Source organism: Microtus oregoni, unplaced genomic scaffold (genome assembly GCF_018167655.1).
Source record: "Microtus oregoni isolate MIOR12 unplaced genomic scaffold, Mior012 000033F_ref0000390, whole genome shotgun sequence".
NCBI classification, from domain to species: Eukaryota; Metazoa; Chordata; class Mammalia; order Rodentia; family Cricetidae; genus Microtus; species Microtus oregoni.
Window position 1 is genome coordinate 21,932,009 of NW_024543092.1, and position 18,541 is coordinate 21,950,549.

The following is an 18,541-nucleotide window of genomic DNA, read 5'->3' on the forward strand; positions in this document are numbered from 1 at the left end:
AGACACACACACACACACACACACACACACACACACACTTCCCTAGGGATTATTTGAGTACAGTTGAAATTCCTAGATCAACATTTCCAATCAACTGTAATATGTATCTGGGTGCTGGTGCTAAGTTCATGCCATAAACTCCCTTGGATGTAGGCATCGCATCACTGACATTTTCTGATAGATGTGCACACACACCTCGAGGTCTGTGAAGAGGCCGTAGTTGTTCTGAAGTATGGCGTACATGCAGTGTGCCACCGTGACTGCATGCTTCCAATTGTGGTAAGGAACCCGCCGGTAGTTCTTTTTCACAGACATGATAAAACGACACAATTTTTCAAGTTCAAAGCTGTGTGGAGAAGAGACTGTCATGACTATGATGAGACCAGCATACCATAACACATTCCAGGAGAGCATCTAGCTGATGTGTGCACTAGCTGCCCCCTCACACACCTGTGGGATCCTTCACACACCTGTGGGATTGCTCACACACCTGTTGGATTGCTCACACACCTGTGGACTCACTCACACACCTGTGGGATCCCTCACACACCTGTAGGATCCCTCACACACCTGTGGACTCACTCACATACCTGCACTCTCACACTGTGGGATCCCTCACACACCTGTGGGATCCCTCACACACCTGTGGACTCACTCACACACCTGCTCTCTCACACTGTGGGCTCCCTCACACACTGTGGGATCCCTCACACACCTGTGGGATTCCTCACACACCTGTGGGATCCTCACACAGCTGTAGGCTCCCTCACACACCTGTGGACTCCCTCACACACGTGTAGGCTCCCTCACACACCTGTGGGCTCCCTCTCACATTTGTGGACTCCTTCACACACTTGTGGGATCCCTCACATACCTGTGGACTCCCTCACATACCTGTGGGATCCCTCAAACACCTGTAGGCTCTCCCATACATCTGTGGATTACCTCACACATTCATGAACTCCCTTACATGCCTGTAGACTCTCCCGCATATCTGTAAATCTCCTCACATACCTGTGGATCCCCTCACACACCTGTGGCCCCCCTCACACACCTGTAGAATCCCCCACTCACCTTAGAATCCTCCACACACCTCTTACACACTTTAGAATCCTCCACATACCTCTGAACTCCTTCACACATCAATGGGCTTCCCCACACTTCTGTAGATTCCCTCACACACCTGTAGGCCCCCTCATATACCTATGGGCCCCCTCATACACCTGTAGGTTCCCTCACACACCTGTAGGCTCCCTCACACACCTATGGGCTCCCTCACAAACCTGTAGATCACCCCAGACACCTGTAGGCTCCCTCACACACCTGTGGGCTCCCTCACACACCTGTAGATCACCCCAGACACCTGTAAGCTCCCTCACACACCTGTGGGCCCCCTCACACACCTGTGGATCACCCCAGACACCTGTAAGCTCCCTCACACACCTGTGGACCCCCTCTCACACCTATGGGTTCCCTCCTGGCTCACCATGAGCTCTGTAGTCTCTTCCACTCCCTGCTCCTTCTATAGCCAAAAAGCAGCAGAAGAACCAAGCCCAACTCTGATAGGCCCATTCTGCCAGTCAGCCTGCCGTCTACCCTGCTTACCCTGTATGAGCTCCTTGTGTTTACAAGCATTGCCCGTGCTGCAGAGGACTCAGACAGCCACGTACAGCATCCTCCTGGCCTCTAAGAGGCACACTCAGACCCACAAATGCCAGCACATATTACAAAACTCTGCACCTGACTAGGCTTTCAGGGCGAATGCAGGGCATTAAGGTATGCTTATGTTACAAGCAGAAAATAGACACACCCAAATCTCTTCACACAGTACATGAAGGAGGAGGACACTCATGTTATTGTACACCCTGTTACTGGATTATTATTTTTTCTTAATTGAGACCCTACAACTCTCAAAATATATCTCAGGCAGATTAAAAGACAAAGAGTTCATAAAGCTTGGAGTATGCACAGCTTATGTGCCCCTCATTAAATCTTTCACCGTCCCTGAATGGAAAGGTCCAGCTTCTAATGACTTCCAGCCACACCCTCAACTGTCTATGCAACAACTGCAGCTGCCAGTCCCAAAGCTGCTTCTGATAAGAGAATAGAAGACCCATAGCTGAAGAAGACAGACAGTGTCATTCCAGAGAAACTAAAGGTCTCTGCACACGGGTTAGTGCAAATCTCAACATACAGAAAACAAGCGAATGCAATTCTTGTGCTTTGGACCTGTGTGAGTAAGATGTAAACCATCACACACGAGGTCACGGAACTATGCTGGACAGGGCAGATGGGGAGGGTTAATAGCCTGTGGTTGCTGTCCCATTCCCTGAGAGATGTCTCCTTTGTGCCTCACCTAACAGATACATGTGGACCTCAGAGAGGATGCTACAGGCAGGTGCTATTCCAACACACTACTTTAAGTGTAGATCCTGCCTCTTCCACTACACAGTCTAAATGACACTAAATGCCACTTGGGATGTGTGACAGAGTGATAAGACATGCTAGCATTACATCTAGGTTACCTGTGTCCAGGACAAAGCCTAGACAACTGTCTGCTATGCCTACAGACAAAGAGGCCAGGAAGTCAACAGTCCCTGAAGTATTTGGAAAAGTCGATTTGTATTTGAATGGCTATTAAAATGTCATAGTTTCCCATCACTATACAAAGAACCTGGTTAGGTACAGGTGGGCTAAGTAGGTCACCCCCACATTCTAAAGGAATCACATAGGTCGCGCATACCAGGATGTCCCGCAAGACTGGTGGATCATGTAGACAAAGATCCCAGGCCACATGCTCTCGAAAGGACCGATGTCAAAGTGGAATCTGAAATGGGAGGAGAATAGCGGATCATTAGGTGTAATTGGATTGAGCACGGCAGGCATAAAAATCAATATACCCTCTCATCCGCCCCAACAGTCAAAGGACATGATGATCTGCCCCCGCCTCTGCCGTCCCTGCCACACACACCTGGCGGGTTCCTGCAGGACCCTACAGAGTCTTCTGTTAAAACAGCTGACACAGGTGCCACCAGGGTAACTGACCCTAATATATATATAGCACACCATCCAGGGGACACAGTTGTCACCATATATATGTATGCGTGTGTGTGTGTGTGTGTGTGTGTATCATCCAGAGGACCTTATCAGTAGCAGCCTTCTATCTAAGCTGAAACATTAATTCAATACCCGTAACCACTGGTCACCACACAATAACTGTGTTCTTGTTTGCTAATGTAATCACTAACCCCCGACCAGAGTAAGCAGTGTGGCAAAGGCGTATATTTCCAATAATAAGGTGTTTGGGGACAGGGTGGCTGCCACAGGCACACAAGCACCACAAGGCCCTGCTTCTCTAGACTTAAAGTGTGTTAGCCACACACTGGAGAACAGATGTGCAAAGATGAAACAAATTATTACTAAATTCCTTCATATGCCATTTGGAATGTATGACAGAGTAATAAGAAATGTCAGCATTTAGGTTACTGGTTTCAAATTTAGTTCTGTGACAAGGACTCACTGTACACCCCTGGCTGGCCTGGAGCTCTGAACCTGCTGCCTCAGCCTCCCAAGCACTGGTGTTGCAGGCTTGGGTCACTACACAGGGTTTCACTTTCAGAGCTGTTACTTAAGGCAAGCAGAAGGAGCACCGCGTAAAACCACACAGGACAATCCCACGGTAACCGTGGTTCTGACTCCGCCATCGACTTGGCGTTAGTTCAGTGAAAACAGCATGAAAAGCTCACAGCTCGATCTCTCTGCAGACGCGTGGAGGCAGGTTGAATTGCATGAGGCCTTGCCACTCCTCTGAGGTACAGATGCTGTGGTAGGACAGCTTCTCCATGGTAACCCTGTAGATGCACTCTGAGTGGCGGATCCTGTGGTACATCTGCAAGGCAAGGGGGTGTGAGTGGGGGACTGGGTCTCGGCATCGGGAGATTCTCTGGGGCTCACAGTTGAGACACACTGGAGCTGTGTACACACAACCTTGAAGGGACAGCACTTGTCTGAGTTACATCTTCCTTAACAAATATCTTCTCACCACACATCACCATTTATCTTTTCTAGAATGTCCTCTACTACATGTTTATGTTAGTAATAAAAGAGTTAAAAATCAAATGTGCGTGTATTATCAGTAAACCAATGACTAAGATCTATGCCCCTTCTATACCTGTTAAAACAAACATGTTGACTAAGATCTATGACCCTTTTATACCTGTTAAAACAAACACGTTGAAATTACATGTCACCCAGAATACCCAAACTAGCTTCCTTGAGAGGATTGTATTTCTTTCCCTGATTTAATTGCATGTTTTTTTCTTTTCTTAAGTGAATTTGGGGTTTTGCCAGCTTTGGAGCAATGAATCCAAACCTGTAACATGTTTTTATGATGCACAATATCATGCCGGTGGAGCAGACACATGAACAGGGGACTACGCTAATGGACACTTGAAGGCTTGGCACATAGGTGGTGCTGAGTGCTTGCCCCCAGCCTGTGCCGGTGACTCATCTTGAGAGAGAGGTGGGGAGGGGACTTGAAAATAAAGCAAGAGCAGCTTCCTGTCCTGTTGCATTAGTAAGACCATGTGTACTTATATGCGTGCAAATATAGTTTTATAAATATTTATACACCAATATAAAATATTGTGAGATAAAATTTAAAAAGCAATGGAGCCAGTAAAAAGGACAATGTTTAAATGTGTGAATTTGTAACTCTGTGGGAGTATGTGGACACTATAGGGGAAAAGCGAACCCTTCACAAAAGTTAATGTGTGTGATTAATGCTTCTCCAATACTTCTCCAATACTTCACACTTGGGTGTAACACGAGTATAGGACAGCTTGTTTTCTATACTAGAGGTTATGTTCATCATCTAGGTGATGTGGGATTCCCCTCTGTATGCTGTGAATATCATTGGTGAATAAAGAAACAGCCTTGACCTGTTGCTAGGGTAGAACTTAGGTAGGTGGGGAAGACTAAACTGAATGTTGGGAGAAAGGAGATGGAGTGAAGAGAAGCCATGGAGCTGTTGCTGAAACCTTGCTGGTAGGCCATGAGCCTCGTGGTAAAATATAAAATAATGGAGATGGGTTAATTCAAGATGTAGCTATCAATATGCTTAAATAATTGGTCAAGCAGTGCTTTAATTAATACAGTTTCTGTGTGGTTATTCTGGGGGTCTGGGCAGCCAGGAAATGAACAAGCGGCCTCCTTACTACATCTAGGTAATGATATGTATGGTGATGAGAGGCATCAAGGATCAGTATGTCTTTTATATCATGATTTAAAACTACTTGGCACAGTTCTTAGTAATCTCTGCTGGACCACACAGCTCTGGAGACTGTGGGATGTGACCCCATATGGGGTCAAGTAACTGAGTGAAGCTGTAACACACAATATGCTGTTATAACACACAGCAGCGGAAAATTCCATTATGATTCGAATGCCTCTGAATCCGAGGTGTTTGTTAATGAGTTTCTCTGGGAAGCATCACACACCCTCACTGGAGTCTTGGCTCCCAACACACCAAGTACCTACGTGGCTCTGTGTGTGATGGCACATCTGTTCTCATAGAAACACGACAGATTAATGGTGGGAAGAAAAGACAATGTTTGAAGCATTGTGGTATGTCACTACCACATTAGCATATTGTAGATTGTGTTGTGTGAAGACCGCCATTGTGTGAGTGGCTGATAAGTTTCATTTAAAAAAAATTATTCAATTACTTTTGGCTTGTGGTTGGTACAGAATTCTTATCAATTTCTGAAATGATTGTGAATGTACTTCTGTCATTATGTCCCATAAAATTTACACGAAGCAGTGTCATCCCAGGCCTAGGCTACCACTGAGAGCAGCATCTGTGTGAGGTCACAGACACCTGACCACAGACAGACCTCCTCCTATCCCATCTCGAGCTTGGCTGAGACCTGGGTTAGATCAGAGACACTTGGCCCCAGGACCCTCTCCCCAGGCTCAGACTGGCATCAGCAGCACCTGACCAAGTCCACAAAAACACAACTCCAGGACCTTACATATCCTTAGGTTCCTACTGTGACATGGTGACACCAAAGTCAGACCCAAATGGCCAGTCGATGCAACTGGGCGAGCAATTCATGCCACAGATGTGATTGACCAGGTTCTAGATGCACAAAACACAACACAAAATGTGACAGCAAAAACCAGGGACAATGTCTGCCCCCAAAACTACCAATCCCATTGTAATGGTCCCTAATGAAAACCACTTGGAATAAATCACCAAGAATCCAAAAACAAATAGAACAATCATAAATATGTCCACGAATTTAACGAGAACAAAAATGTCTAAATGAATCTAAAGAAGACAGGAATAAATCTCTGAATGAATTCTAGTAGAACACAAACAAGCAGCCTAAGAAAAAAAGTAAGTCAATTCAAGATGCAAAATTAGAATTCAATAAAGGGAGAGAAATACTGCAGAAAAATAAAAGTGAAATAGAGCTGGAAATGAGACATTCAACAAGCCAAATGAGCAGCTCAGTGTGGGCCTCGCTGAGAGCACAGCTTGTTTACAGCACAGACTGGGAATCCTAGAGACAGGGGGGAGGGGTGGGGTTATTCAGTCAAGGAGAACGGTAAGGTGAAAACAAAGAACATGTAACAGAACACATGAGACACTTGGGACACCATGATCAGATCAAACCTAGGAATCATGGTTATGGATGGAGAACTTCATGTCAAAGGCACAGAAAATATTTTCAATAAAATCATAAAAGAAAAAATCTCCAAATCTAGATAACAAGATATCCATCCAGATATATGAGGTTTACCAAACACTAAATGGATTGAGCCTGGAAAGTACCTGCCCATGCTGCATTACAGAATGAGAAAAGAGAGAGAGAGAGAGAGACAGACAGACAGACAGAGACAGATAGAGACAGAGAGGAGAGAAGAAAGTGGGAGAGAGAGAGCAGGGGAGAGGGGGAGTGTTCTGCCTTTTTTGGAACAACTACATATTTTCTCATTGGTATTAATGGTGCCAGAAACTTCTGAAATATTGCTTATTCCTTTAAATATTATCTTTTAAATGTCAAAATATTGGCTCATTTGTCAGGAGAGGACAGCAAATTTGAAACATGTCTTTTTTTTGTCAAGGAAATGTGTGAATAATGTAAAAAGCCAACACACAGCCCAGGCAGTGCGGACAAACCACACACCCATGGGCAGCGGGAAGGGCAGACAGGTGAAAGCAAGGCTGAAGGGGAGCTTCCAACAGTGTTTACCAACACCGACTGCTGCGCAGCCCACTGCCTCCTCCTAGGTGTCAGAGGACAGCCGCCACCCTGGACAGGACAGGACCGTGCTGCATGTGAGCTTCGGGAGAGCGAGCTCTTCTGTGGCCAAAGAGCACAGCATGATGCTTCACCCACATCATTCACCAGAAAACTCAAGCAAATGCTCCCATCGCTTCCTCCCAAAACTCGTGAACTCCTCCTGGCTGTTGGCCCTAGAGATAACCCAGGCTCGGGTAGGAAGGGCAACATCGCTGGGATTGTCAGTGTTTGGCATAGTTTGGCATGCCCCATAGCCCACTGTGATTGCATATTGGGGAGGCAGGTAAAGGCAGCTGCACTGGGTCACAACCTAGGAGTCTCTTACAAACTGGTGGCCTGCAATCTGGTTGAAGATTTCTGTCATCTTTTTCATTTAAAAAGCTCTAATGCCAATACATTAGAGCATATGATTTTATTTATATTTTTACTCATTTTATGTTGTGCTTACTCTAAAATTAGCTACAACATAAGTGAGTTTAATGTCATGCAGAAATAAATGAGTTTTGGGGATTGTATACATCTTTTCATTTGGTAAATAGCCTTCGATGTGAACATCAGGGAATGATATAATCCAGGCCCTCACTGTGAATAAGGAAGACAGACGACTGTATGTCTCTTCAGTGCTCCATCAGCTGTCTATATACAATCACTGGGAATTAATCTTGGAACCTGTCATAGCAGAAGAGACTTTAAGAAGTAGCAACGGCTGTTGGTCTAACACGGAAGTCCGCACAGATGGCCCATCAGAATCAGGACAGGGGACAGACACAGGACCTCAGAACCAGGACAGGGGGTAGACACAGGTCCTCAGAACCAGGACAGGGAACAGGCACATGTCCCCAGAACCAGGACAGGGGACAGGCAAAGATGCCCCATCAGCACCAGGACAGGGGATGGGCACAGGTCCTCAGAACCAGGACAGGGGATGGGCACAGGTCCTCAGAACCAGGACAGGGGATGGGCACAGGTCCTCAGAACCAGGACAGGGGATGGGCACAGGTCCTCAGAACCAGGACAGGGAATGGGCACAGGTCCTCAGCACCAGGACAGGGGATGGGCACAGGTCCTCACAACCCCAACCTGAGACAACCTGAGAACGTCTCACTCTACCATAAACTAAAAGTACAACCTTTACGCTTTATAACTTGGAACCTGGCTTCTTAGCAGAAAGAAACCATTGGCTGGTTGCTGTTCAGAGCTAACCATCTATGTGCTAAACCCTCATGACAGTCCTGAGGTGCTCACAGATGGGCTAATTAGAAGGCGCCAAGTCTTTAGTGGTCATAGTAGACCCCTCGACACCTCAGGGAGGAGCAGTTCTAGAGAGTGTGAACTCTGGAGTCTGGAGTCATCTCCCTGGGTAGAATATCTTTGCCGTTAACTGACTGCAATCATGTAGGCAGGACCCTCAGTTATCTTACCCAGGTCCCCACCTATGAAGTGAGCGCACTTTAGTGACCAACCAATCACAGGAGGCTGGGAAGGGCTAATGTCACTGGCTGGTGACAGTGCCGGTCTTAGTGCCAGAAGCTGTTAAGGTTCTGTATTGGTCTCAGATGACTCTCAGCTCGGCATGCCGTTCACTCCCCAGGACTGCTGTATCCTCCTCTAATGATGGTCAAGAAGAGTCTAACAACTCCTGCACAGCAGTGATGTCCTGTACCATCAGACAGGAGCAACTCCACCTCCCCCTTCCTGTCTAATACTTCCTGTGGGGAGCCGGCATTTGTCTGTAGTGGGAAATACACCACAGACCACACCGAGGACTCACTGCTAGGCCTGGGTCATGCTACGTTACTGTTGGATTAACTTTGGGGAGGTCTGAGATTCAAACACATTCACTAATATAAGCTAAGCACACTTTCTCCCATTGATTTAATTTGCATTTCAAATGATAGTAAATATTTCTTAAAATAGGTATTTTCAGTACGTTATTTTTCAATAGCATTAAATGATATCGTTATTAATATGAAACGGATTCTCTTCGCAAATCTTAAGACCAGACATATCCTGTGCAGAATAAGAAACTTGTGTCACAGCAGGCCAAAGGAACCCCACAGCAGCAGAGGTGGCTGTGGGGCTCTGGGAATGAAGGCCCCAGCAGGACAAGTGACATGGAGAAAGAGCTGCGGCTGCATGGAGCTCAGGATGCAAAACCGTCCTCAGGCAATGAGGGTGTGGAGACCTAGACAGGACAACCGGAAGCTGGGGTTCTGAAGCTTCTGCTACTCACGGACGCATAGGACTTTCAAATGGGCTCCAAACAGTCCGGGCCTGGGGTCCATGCAAGAATAATGAAGCAGTCCTGGGAATAGAATGCCCACAGCAATTATCCAAGATAAACTGGAGGGAGCAAATGGATGAAAAAGTGAGTAGGAAATACAGGAAGTAAGGAGACGAGCAAAGGAGGGACGCCCTAGAAACTGAACGACGCTGCCCCAACCCACAGAACCCGGTGTTCTCTCCTGAAGTTAACAGCCTCTGGTTCGTGGACATGGCCATGGTAAACCCGGCGTTCTCTCCTGAAGCTAACAGCCTCCGGTTCGTGGACATGGCCATGGTACAAAGTCAGACAACTGGGATATTTCTCGTCTTCACCCTGGGCAGGAGGATCTGAAATGTCTTTCCTAATGACAGGCCCCAGCACACTCTGAATGTAGCGCTAGAAACAGAACTGTTCCTCTCCTGCTCAGATTGGGTAGGGCATGTGTGAGAACTTCCTGCACACCCTGCCCTTGATCTGAAACCAAGACAAAGCATGAATACAGAAGGAACTGCTGACTTCCCTCCTGGGAGTGTTCGTCTTGGAACGGATATCAACAGTCCTTCTGCAACCTTTCTCGTGATATTTTCCAGCAGATCCTCAATCTCAGCCTCCAGTCTCCATTTCCTGAAAGGCAGTTTAGCCTAGCCTGTCCAGCTGCCATTAAAGAATGAATTGGTATTCCGTAAAACCATCTGCAGTGATATTTCCTAAGATATGGTACCAGAGCTGCTTAGACTAGAAAGCAAAGGAGCAGACTAGATCTGCTGGAGACTAAGAAGCCAGACATCAGCATCTACAGCACTAAGACCAATCCTAGGGGACGCTATAGCATCACTTGCCCATGGGGAAACCGAGGCTCAGAGGCTTTGGCTAAGTTAAATAAGGTTTTCTTTTTGTTGTTGTTGTTGTTTTAAAAAAAAAAGAGCCGCAAAGCAAGCATTGAAGGGGACAGCTGTCTTGTCTTGAGTGACGCAGCACACACTGAGAATTCAGAAAGTGATCAGAGAGTGACCGGCAGGACACAGAGAACGACACCTGAAGGAAAAGCCACGGCCACTACAAAGTGTGTGCTTTGGAAACCCCTCACAGATCAATTAAGGAATGGAAAACTGCCCTGCGTTCAGTAGCAGGTGACACTCACATACATCTGTGTAAACCTATGGGATATCACTGTGCCTAGGCTTCAGGGGCTAGAGATTGTTAACAGATATAAAAGACACAGACTGGACCATCGTCCAGGTTTTGGAGTCTAGTGACCCTTAAAAACACACACACACATACACACACACACGGGGAGGGGGTGGATTTATTTCCCGAGATTCAGGGGCTGGTGACTGTCCCTAGCATCATATCTAAAATGGATGAGTACTCAACTCCTATGTATAGAATGAACACCTGCTAACACTTGCCATACATGTCATAGCTTTGAGATGAAACATCAGAACCCAACTCACACTTGATTTCTCTGTCCTGACAAATTTGGAGAAGGGTGTGTGTGTGTGTGTGCAATCTGTGAATATATAGGGATTTGGGTCTAGATTTTGTGGATATGCCTGCCCATGAGTCTGTGCCTATACGTGTTTGTCACTGACAAGGGTGTGCGTGGCTATGAGTCTGTGCCTGTCCAGGTTTGGCATCAGAGCACTGACAAGGGTGTGCCCGGCTGTGAGTCTGTGCCTATCCGTGTGTGCCTGGCTGATGTGGGAAGGTCATATGTCTATCTGTTGCTTTCATTGGTTAATTAATAAAGAAACTGCTTGGCCTGATAGGTCAGAACATAGGTGGGTGGAGTAGACAGAATAGAATGCTGGGAAGAAGGGAAGTGAGGTCAGATGCAATGGAGCCAGCTGCCAGGTCAGACATGCTGAATCCTTCCCGGTAAGCTACCACTTCGTGGTGCTACACAGATTATTAGAAATGGGTTAGTCAAGATGTGAGAGTTAGCCAAGAAGAGGCTAGATATAATGGGCCAGGCAGTGTTTAAAAGAATACAGTTTCCGTGTTGTTATTTCGAGTGTAAAGCTAGCCGTGTGGGAGGCTGGTGGGACGAAAAGCAGGCCAGCCACCTCATCACTACACCTGGCTATGAGTCTGTGCCTATCTGTGTGTGCCTGGCCGTGAGTCTGTGCCTATCCATGTGTGCCATCACAGTACTGATAAAGTTTGCACGTTAGAAGCCAGCTTTATTAAGTTATCGCATAAGATCGACCACAGGCATTTCTCTAAAGCCTTTGCTGAGGGTACACAGGATTCTTCAAAACTCCACACAGCAGCCAGGCTAGTATCTACACTTAACATCATCATATTAAGTTCATCCTGACTGTCAAACTGTCTCTCCATTCCAAAGTCTTTTTCATCTCTGTCCTGTTTTCTATGCTGTTCATGAAGGCTTATTCTGAAATCTAACCACGCCCACTTCTGTAAAAATCGCCCATAAGCACTGTGGTGTTTAGGGTGAAGTTGTCACCTTAACCCACGGGATAGCCAGGACTTGGAAGGCATTTCTGGTTAGTGAGTCCTTGAGGATGCTTCTGTAGATGGGTGCTGTTCTCAGAAGATCCACTCACTCAAATGAACCTCCACCCCAGCATCTCCTTCCATCCCCCTTCCACCCCATAATCCCCTCCCTCTCTAGCTCGCTCTCGGAGATTCCCTTGGGTCCCTCCCTCTGTAGCTGCCTCTCGGAGATTCCCTTGGGTCCCTCCCTCTGTAGCTGCCTCTCGGAGGTTCCCTTGGGTCTTTGGACACCACAGCTCCGGGTTCCAGGCTTTGGACTCCAGCACTAACAACTGCACCCCTCAAGTTCTCAGACCTCCAGCTGGACTGAGAGTCACGCCATTGCTGTCCTTGGTTCTGAGTCCTTTGAACTTGGCTTGCGCTCCTTGAGATCTGCAGTTTACGCAAGGCTGTCCTGGGACTGCACAGCCACTATCACTGCCTAAACCAGTTCTGCCAAGTCCTGTCTCTCAGGTAATATCTGTCACTTTGTGCTCCTTATTCATTCTGTCTCTAGAGAACTCTACTAAACCCTGCTAAAGGCCACGTGCTATGTTTTTTTTTTGTTTGTTTGTTTGTTTTTTGTTTTTGTTTTTGTTTTTTTTTTTTTTGGTTTTTCGAGACATGGTTTCTCCGTAGCTTTTGGTTCCTGTCCTGGAACTAGCTCTTGTAGACCAGGCTGGCCTCAAACTCACAGAGATCCACCTGCTTCTGCCTCCCGAGTGCTGGGATTAAAGGCGTGCGCGACCACCGCCCAGCTAACGTGCTATGTATTTTATGTGGTACATAATGTCACCTCTTCTTTCTTTGCATTTATTTATTTATTTATTCCTTTTGGTTGGGGCATGTGTGTGTGTACCTTGGTACACCTGTGGAGGCCTGAGGACAACTGGAGCACTTGTAAGAGTCATTTCTCCCCACCCCACCCTCAGAACTCAGGCTAGAGGGCTTGGGGTTAGCCCTTAACATCACTCCCTGATGTTGGTCTTCCTACGAGATGCTGGGTAAAGGGCTGTGCTGAATACAAGGTGTGGAACTTGAGAAGGACAGAGGGGGCCTATCATTCATGCCTGACTCTGTCTCACACTTGCCCTGCTGCCTCAGATACCTTGTTCAAACACAAACTGCATGTGCCCAGCTTCTCTTAGTACGGTGGAGTCACCCACATGATGGTTGTGAAATGGGGATTTTTTTTGTCAAGTGTCCAGAACAATGCCCATCACGTGGTATCTCCCCAGCACAAAGGTGATTTCCCCATACCTCCAAGGTGTGGAGAATCGATTGACCCAAAAGGCACAAAGTCAGTCTATTCTCAGGGCCTCCCTGTTCCAGACCCATGCTCAACTCTTCCACTGAAAGCCTCTTTAAAACCACAAGGCTTGTAAAGACTAATTGATTCTACTAATTTCAAAGACTCCTAGCCTTTCAAAATGGTTGTTTTCCCCTGGAGGTACTTTTAATGATCAGTTAGCTAGAGAGATGAAATGTAGGTGCTGCTGACCAGACAAGCCCTTTGGTTCCATCCGCAGGATGAAGCCTGATACACCCAAAGATAAACTAAAGAGAATAAAAGCATATTTAGTGTTAGTATGGTCCTGCGGCCTGCCTCTTCTCGTGAACATGTACCACAATCCAAAAGGACCACAGAACCTGGCTACAAACTACACACACACACATACACACACATACATACAAAACAACACACACATGCACGCACGCACACACAGGTTAGAAGCCATTATGGGTCTATGGGCTCTTCGTTCAGGAGCAAAACTCCTCTGAGTTCCCAGGATCGCATGCATCTAGACTTAGTGAGAGCCAACAACTGCAGGCTGCTTTATACCTCACAAAGTCATTTCATATCTATGATCTTAATAAACACGAGTGTTCTTCAGAAAGAAGCAGAACTTTCAGGGGAGGAGGGAGGGAGGGACCTGACATTGTCCAGTTACCTGCTTGGGGCAGGCATGCAGCAAGGTAGTGTTCCTACTGAAAACATGCTCAACACAGCAAGGCTAACTGGCTCAGAAAGCGCCAGGAGAGCCCAGGAGCGATGTCCACACTGGGGCCCGGGACCTTTCCTCCACAGCTGCAAAGGCATGGAGCTGGGCTCCAAGGAGCCCACAGTAAGAGCTCTGCTCCTCTCCATTTGGCTTATGAGGATGCTTTGAGAGGCACCGGGAAGTGCTCTTCTCTCTGATGTGAGACACAGCCAGTAAGAGCCTCGGCAGGCCAAGAGGAGAAGAGAGATGGAGCTCCACACTGCTCTCATATTTCAGAGTTGAAAAAGACCTCAAAAGTAATGTGTGGTTTCTTTTTTTTTTTAAGTTTTTAGTAAGGAGAAGCATCTCAGCAATAGAAATCAAAATGAATTGCAGCCACTCTGGTGTATATCCTTCACTTCCCTCGAAGGCAAGCTGCCCCGTCCTAGGAGCAGAGGGTGCGAACTGTGCCGGGTTGCGGAGGCACACAGAACCTGCCGCTTTGGGAGGTCAGCACGACTGGGTTAGGTGAGATGCCCCAATGACTCAATCCCATTCCTCCAAACATTCTAAGTTACTAAAGTGGTATCCTGTTAAGTCCCGCTGGTGAGACTGCTCAGTAAGAGGTCCACAGTTTCCCTAATTGCAGCACCAAATGCCATTATAGGGTTATTAGTTTATGGATCATTACATGCCCAACCCTATAGCAACACAGAAGATAGAGCATAAACTAAGCCTCATTTTATTCCTCAGGAACAGGACAGAGTGGCCAAGAGGACTAGAGGGTGTCGTTCATGACGGTTACACACACGCATTCAACTGAACCCTGAGTTTCCTCATAAGCAGACCTTCCTTGGCCAGCGGAGAGACATGAGTGGCTGCTCCCGCCTAGCAAAGACTCCCTAGTCTACTGTGTATCACAAATACCAGGCACCATTTCCCCTTTCCCAGCAGACATGAGCCGCAAGGCCAGTGCTTCATGCTCCATCAGTACGTGAACAATTCTTTCTGAACAAACTCACACATTGAGATCCGCTCACAGCCTCAGGAGATAGTTTTCCTCAGGCACTGTGAGGTCCTTTGTAAAGCAGGCATGAGCAGGAAACAGACATGAACAAAAGCACCGAGTCCAGAGGCACGCTTACGTTAGCACAGTGCAAGGCCAGAGCACAGAAGACAGCAAACATCTTGAAGTTGTTCTCGTCCGTCTTGGAGAAGGCACTGCCGCTGATCTTGTTGACCATCTGCACCACGCCGATCACGCTGCCGCGGCTCACGATGGGCATGCACAGAATGTTCCGGGTGGTGTAGCCCGTGTACAAGTCAACTTCCCTGTGGAAACAGAAGGGACAGTTCTGTCACCAGCATGAAAGACCAGCGGTAAAGACAATGAATGCCAATCACCATGAATCTCAACATAGCTCCCGTAGCTTGTGTGTGTGTGTGTGTGTGTGTGTGTGTGTGTGTGTGTGTGTGTGTTGGAACGGCACTGAGGATTTGAGATGGTGCAAAAATGAAAGCATTTTGTTGAAATATTTTCACGATGATCCAAGCTTGTTCAATCTTGTTTACAATGGTTTTCTACTGGAGGCTCCTGGCCTATCAACTGGGCTTTCGGCATTGGGATCATTAAGTAAACAGACAAGGTAGGTGATTCAGGAGAGAGTGCAGGAAGTCTGGTAAACAGTGTCTTCCTCTTAACCTGGTCATATTTATGAGACTGGTAACTTGCTATTTTAAATGGGAATATTCACATTAAGGTTTAGAGCAGGACTCTGCCACCATGCCTATCACCCACGTGGTATACAATCACACTCATCATGAACCAAAACTCCTCAGTAGCACGCACGCCCTTCAGAGTGGAGGGTTTGCTGATTCCTGATCTGAGGAGATGCTTTGGGTTGCCTAGAACCACTCACAGAACCAGCCCGGGGGCTTCCCTTCTCTACCCGTTATGTTTATAAACCATCCAGGTCTCTACTGGCGGCGCATTTCACGTATACATTCGCCACTAACTGGACAACATCACTGGTTAGTAGCTAGTTACTGGCTATTGTAAGTAAAGCTGTTGGGAATATTTGCACCTGAGTCTCTCTGTGGACAAATGATTTTGTTTCCCCTGGTGTATGTGTAGGAGTAGGGTAGACTGGGGGATCTCTCGTGGTCAAAACTGTACCACCATTTCCCCAAGGGGCTGTCTGATCTACTCCCACCAGCAAAGTGGTAGGGTCCCATTCACTGAACAATCCTTGTCCTTCCCACCTGCTTTAGAAAGCCTCTTGCTGGGCCCTGTTTACTCTCCATGTGCTGAGTGGCCATGAACGCGTCCTTTCTGGTGAAGCACCCCACAGACCCTGCCCTTTATGGGGAGGTCTCATACAATCTAGATACTAAGATGATGACGTCACATGCTTTGCTGGGGTCCCCCTCAATCTGATGGCTGCTTTTTTTTATTTTTCCAATAGTCTGACTCCCCAATTTTACATAAATATTTTTAAATGATGACCAATAATTTCTGTATTTGAGCAGTGTAAGGACAAGCAAACTTGTCTGGGGAAATGGAAGGTTATTAGTATTTTCAGCTTGTCGGTAAAACATCACTAGCATCCCGCTGTGGTTCTATATGCAGTCCTGCGTGTCTAACATGTATCATTAACTACAGGAAAGACTTCCGGACAATCACACTGTTTTCAATGTGAGTCATGAGTATGTATCAACTAAACACCATTGTCATCTAACAGTCTCGGCATCTACCTTGTGACTTCTAATTTCAAGGGATAGAAAATGTGCATATACTATGATGTCAAGTTCTCCAGTATCTGAGATGCCTAAAAAGTTCTCAATGGCCATCTCAACATCACAATGTAACCATATCCCAGTTGGGTGGCTTACTCAATCCCTGTATTGTGTGTAGCCAAGTTTCCCGAGCTCTTATGAGGATGATCTATCTGCAGTCGTAAGAAGCCATTACAAGTAGGTGTTTTCACACCCATTTCAAAGAGGATCACTCTGAGGCACAGAGAGATCAAGTAACCAACACCAGTTCTGTCTATAGTGGATGCAGGACAGGGCCTAACTCAACAAACCAGACAGGATGATCTAAAACCCAATTCCTTATTCCTGTGTGACAGGTGTGTGCACACTGAGACAGCGCACAGTGTGATGAAATCATGACAAGGCCACCAGGAGAAGCGGTAGCTCTGTCACTTGACTCTGTCAGGGCCCGGCAGGGAATGCTGATGTATGAATAGCCTCAGACCATGCTCTGACCACTGATAACAGGCTGGGACAACAGACCCCATCAAAGAGGGTTCAGCCAGGGAACCTCAAGGGAGAAATGACAAGGGCCAAACTCCCCTCTCACCTGTTAAAACGCGGGTCTGCATAAGCGTCTGGAATGTTCAGAACTTCCCCTGTCCTTGCCACTTGGCCAGCAATCCCCTTCTCAATTGAAAACCTGCAGAAATAGAAAAACAGGGACATGCTCATTAGATAGTTACAAAGCTTTTCGCTGTCAAATGTTGAACTGAACCTTTAAGAATACATATTAATTTTATATTTATATATCCTAAATGATCTTATAAGATACATCAAAGGGAAGCAGGAAAATACCGTACAGGGCTAGCTCAGAACCAAGTTGGGAGATTTAATACACACTAACTTGAGAATGTCGCTGACTGAGAAGTGAAAGGGAAAACTCTCTGCTGGGCTCTAACACTGACCACCAGCAAGTCAGCTCACTGGTCACAGTGCGTGCGCTTTCTTAGCGGATCTCCCGCACAGCTGGGCTCACTAAGTTGCACATGTGCAGCCCGGACTCAGCTCTGTCGACCTTTCTGAACATGGAGTATCTGTTGTCTGCAGCCCACGTACCACAGAGAAACAGTGCAGAGGTGTTTTCACGTCTCTAGTTTGCTCATCTTAAAAACAATCAGGATCCATACATAAATTGATAATGTTTGGTTATATTTTTGTGAGAGAGCATCATCCTGATAGATAATTTTCACATTATTATATTTTATGTATGATAATCATTCATGTGTTTATTTCAAAAATTAGTAACTTAAGAAATACATCGGCAACTCACGCTAAGAGTTTTCCAACCTCAAAAGAGCACTGACCCAACACAGAATGAAAACATCCCCCAAAGGACCAGCACTGTGTGAAATGTAAAGTCTCCACCCTCCCCATTCCGTCATGCTTTCAGGAGCCCAAATTAGACACCCCCAGCCAAGCCACAGTCTCTTCAGGGCATGCTGAGAGCCGTGTGAATGGGGACGTTCCTTCAGATCTCAGTGATGCTGGCGACCAGCATCCACCAGTCCCGGCAAAGCCATAACCTGGTTCCCTCCATTCCTACTCCCTGTGCTCGGAAACGCGAGCTGCTGTTTCCACAGTTAGATCAGCACCAGCGGTGTGAGCAATACCCAAAGTCAAGGCAAGGAAAACCAATTTAACTGGGTGACCATCACCAGGCTGGCAAGTCC

The 18,541-nt window shown here is 46.8% G+C and overlaps 1 protein-coding gene across 12 annotated transcripts in view; it reads right to left on the reverse strand.

Moving 5' to 3' along the window:
* The window catches only part of Pde10a (phosphodiesterase 10A), a 449,138-nt gene that overhangs the window by 24,096 nt on the left and 406,501 nt on the right, over positions 1–18,541 (reverse strand). For all 12 annotated transcript variants that reach the window (XR_005976773.1, XR_005976772.1, XR_005976770.1 and 9 more), the window contains 5 exons: positions 17,419–17,511; positions 15,200–15,386; positions 3,747–3,889; positions 2,744–2,827; positions 196–346 (listed from right to left, as the gene is read on the reverse strand). Coding sequence is in view for 8 of the 12 variants with exons in the window: in XM_041680083.1 (XP_041536017.1) it covers positions 196–346; positions 2,744–2,827; positions 3,747–3,889; positions 15,200–15,386; positions 17,419–17,511 (658 nt within the window). In the remaining 4 variants the exon portion in view is untranslated. The remainder of the gene's footprint in view (positions 1–195; positions 347–2,743; positions 2,828–3,746; positions 3,890–15,199; positions 15,387–17,418; positions 17,512–18,541) is intronic.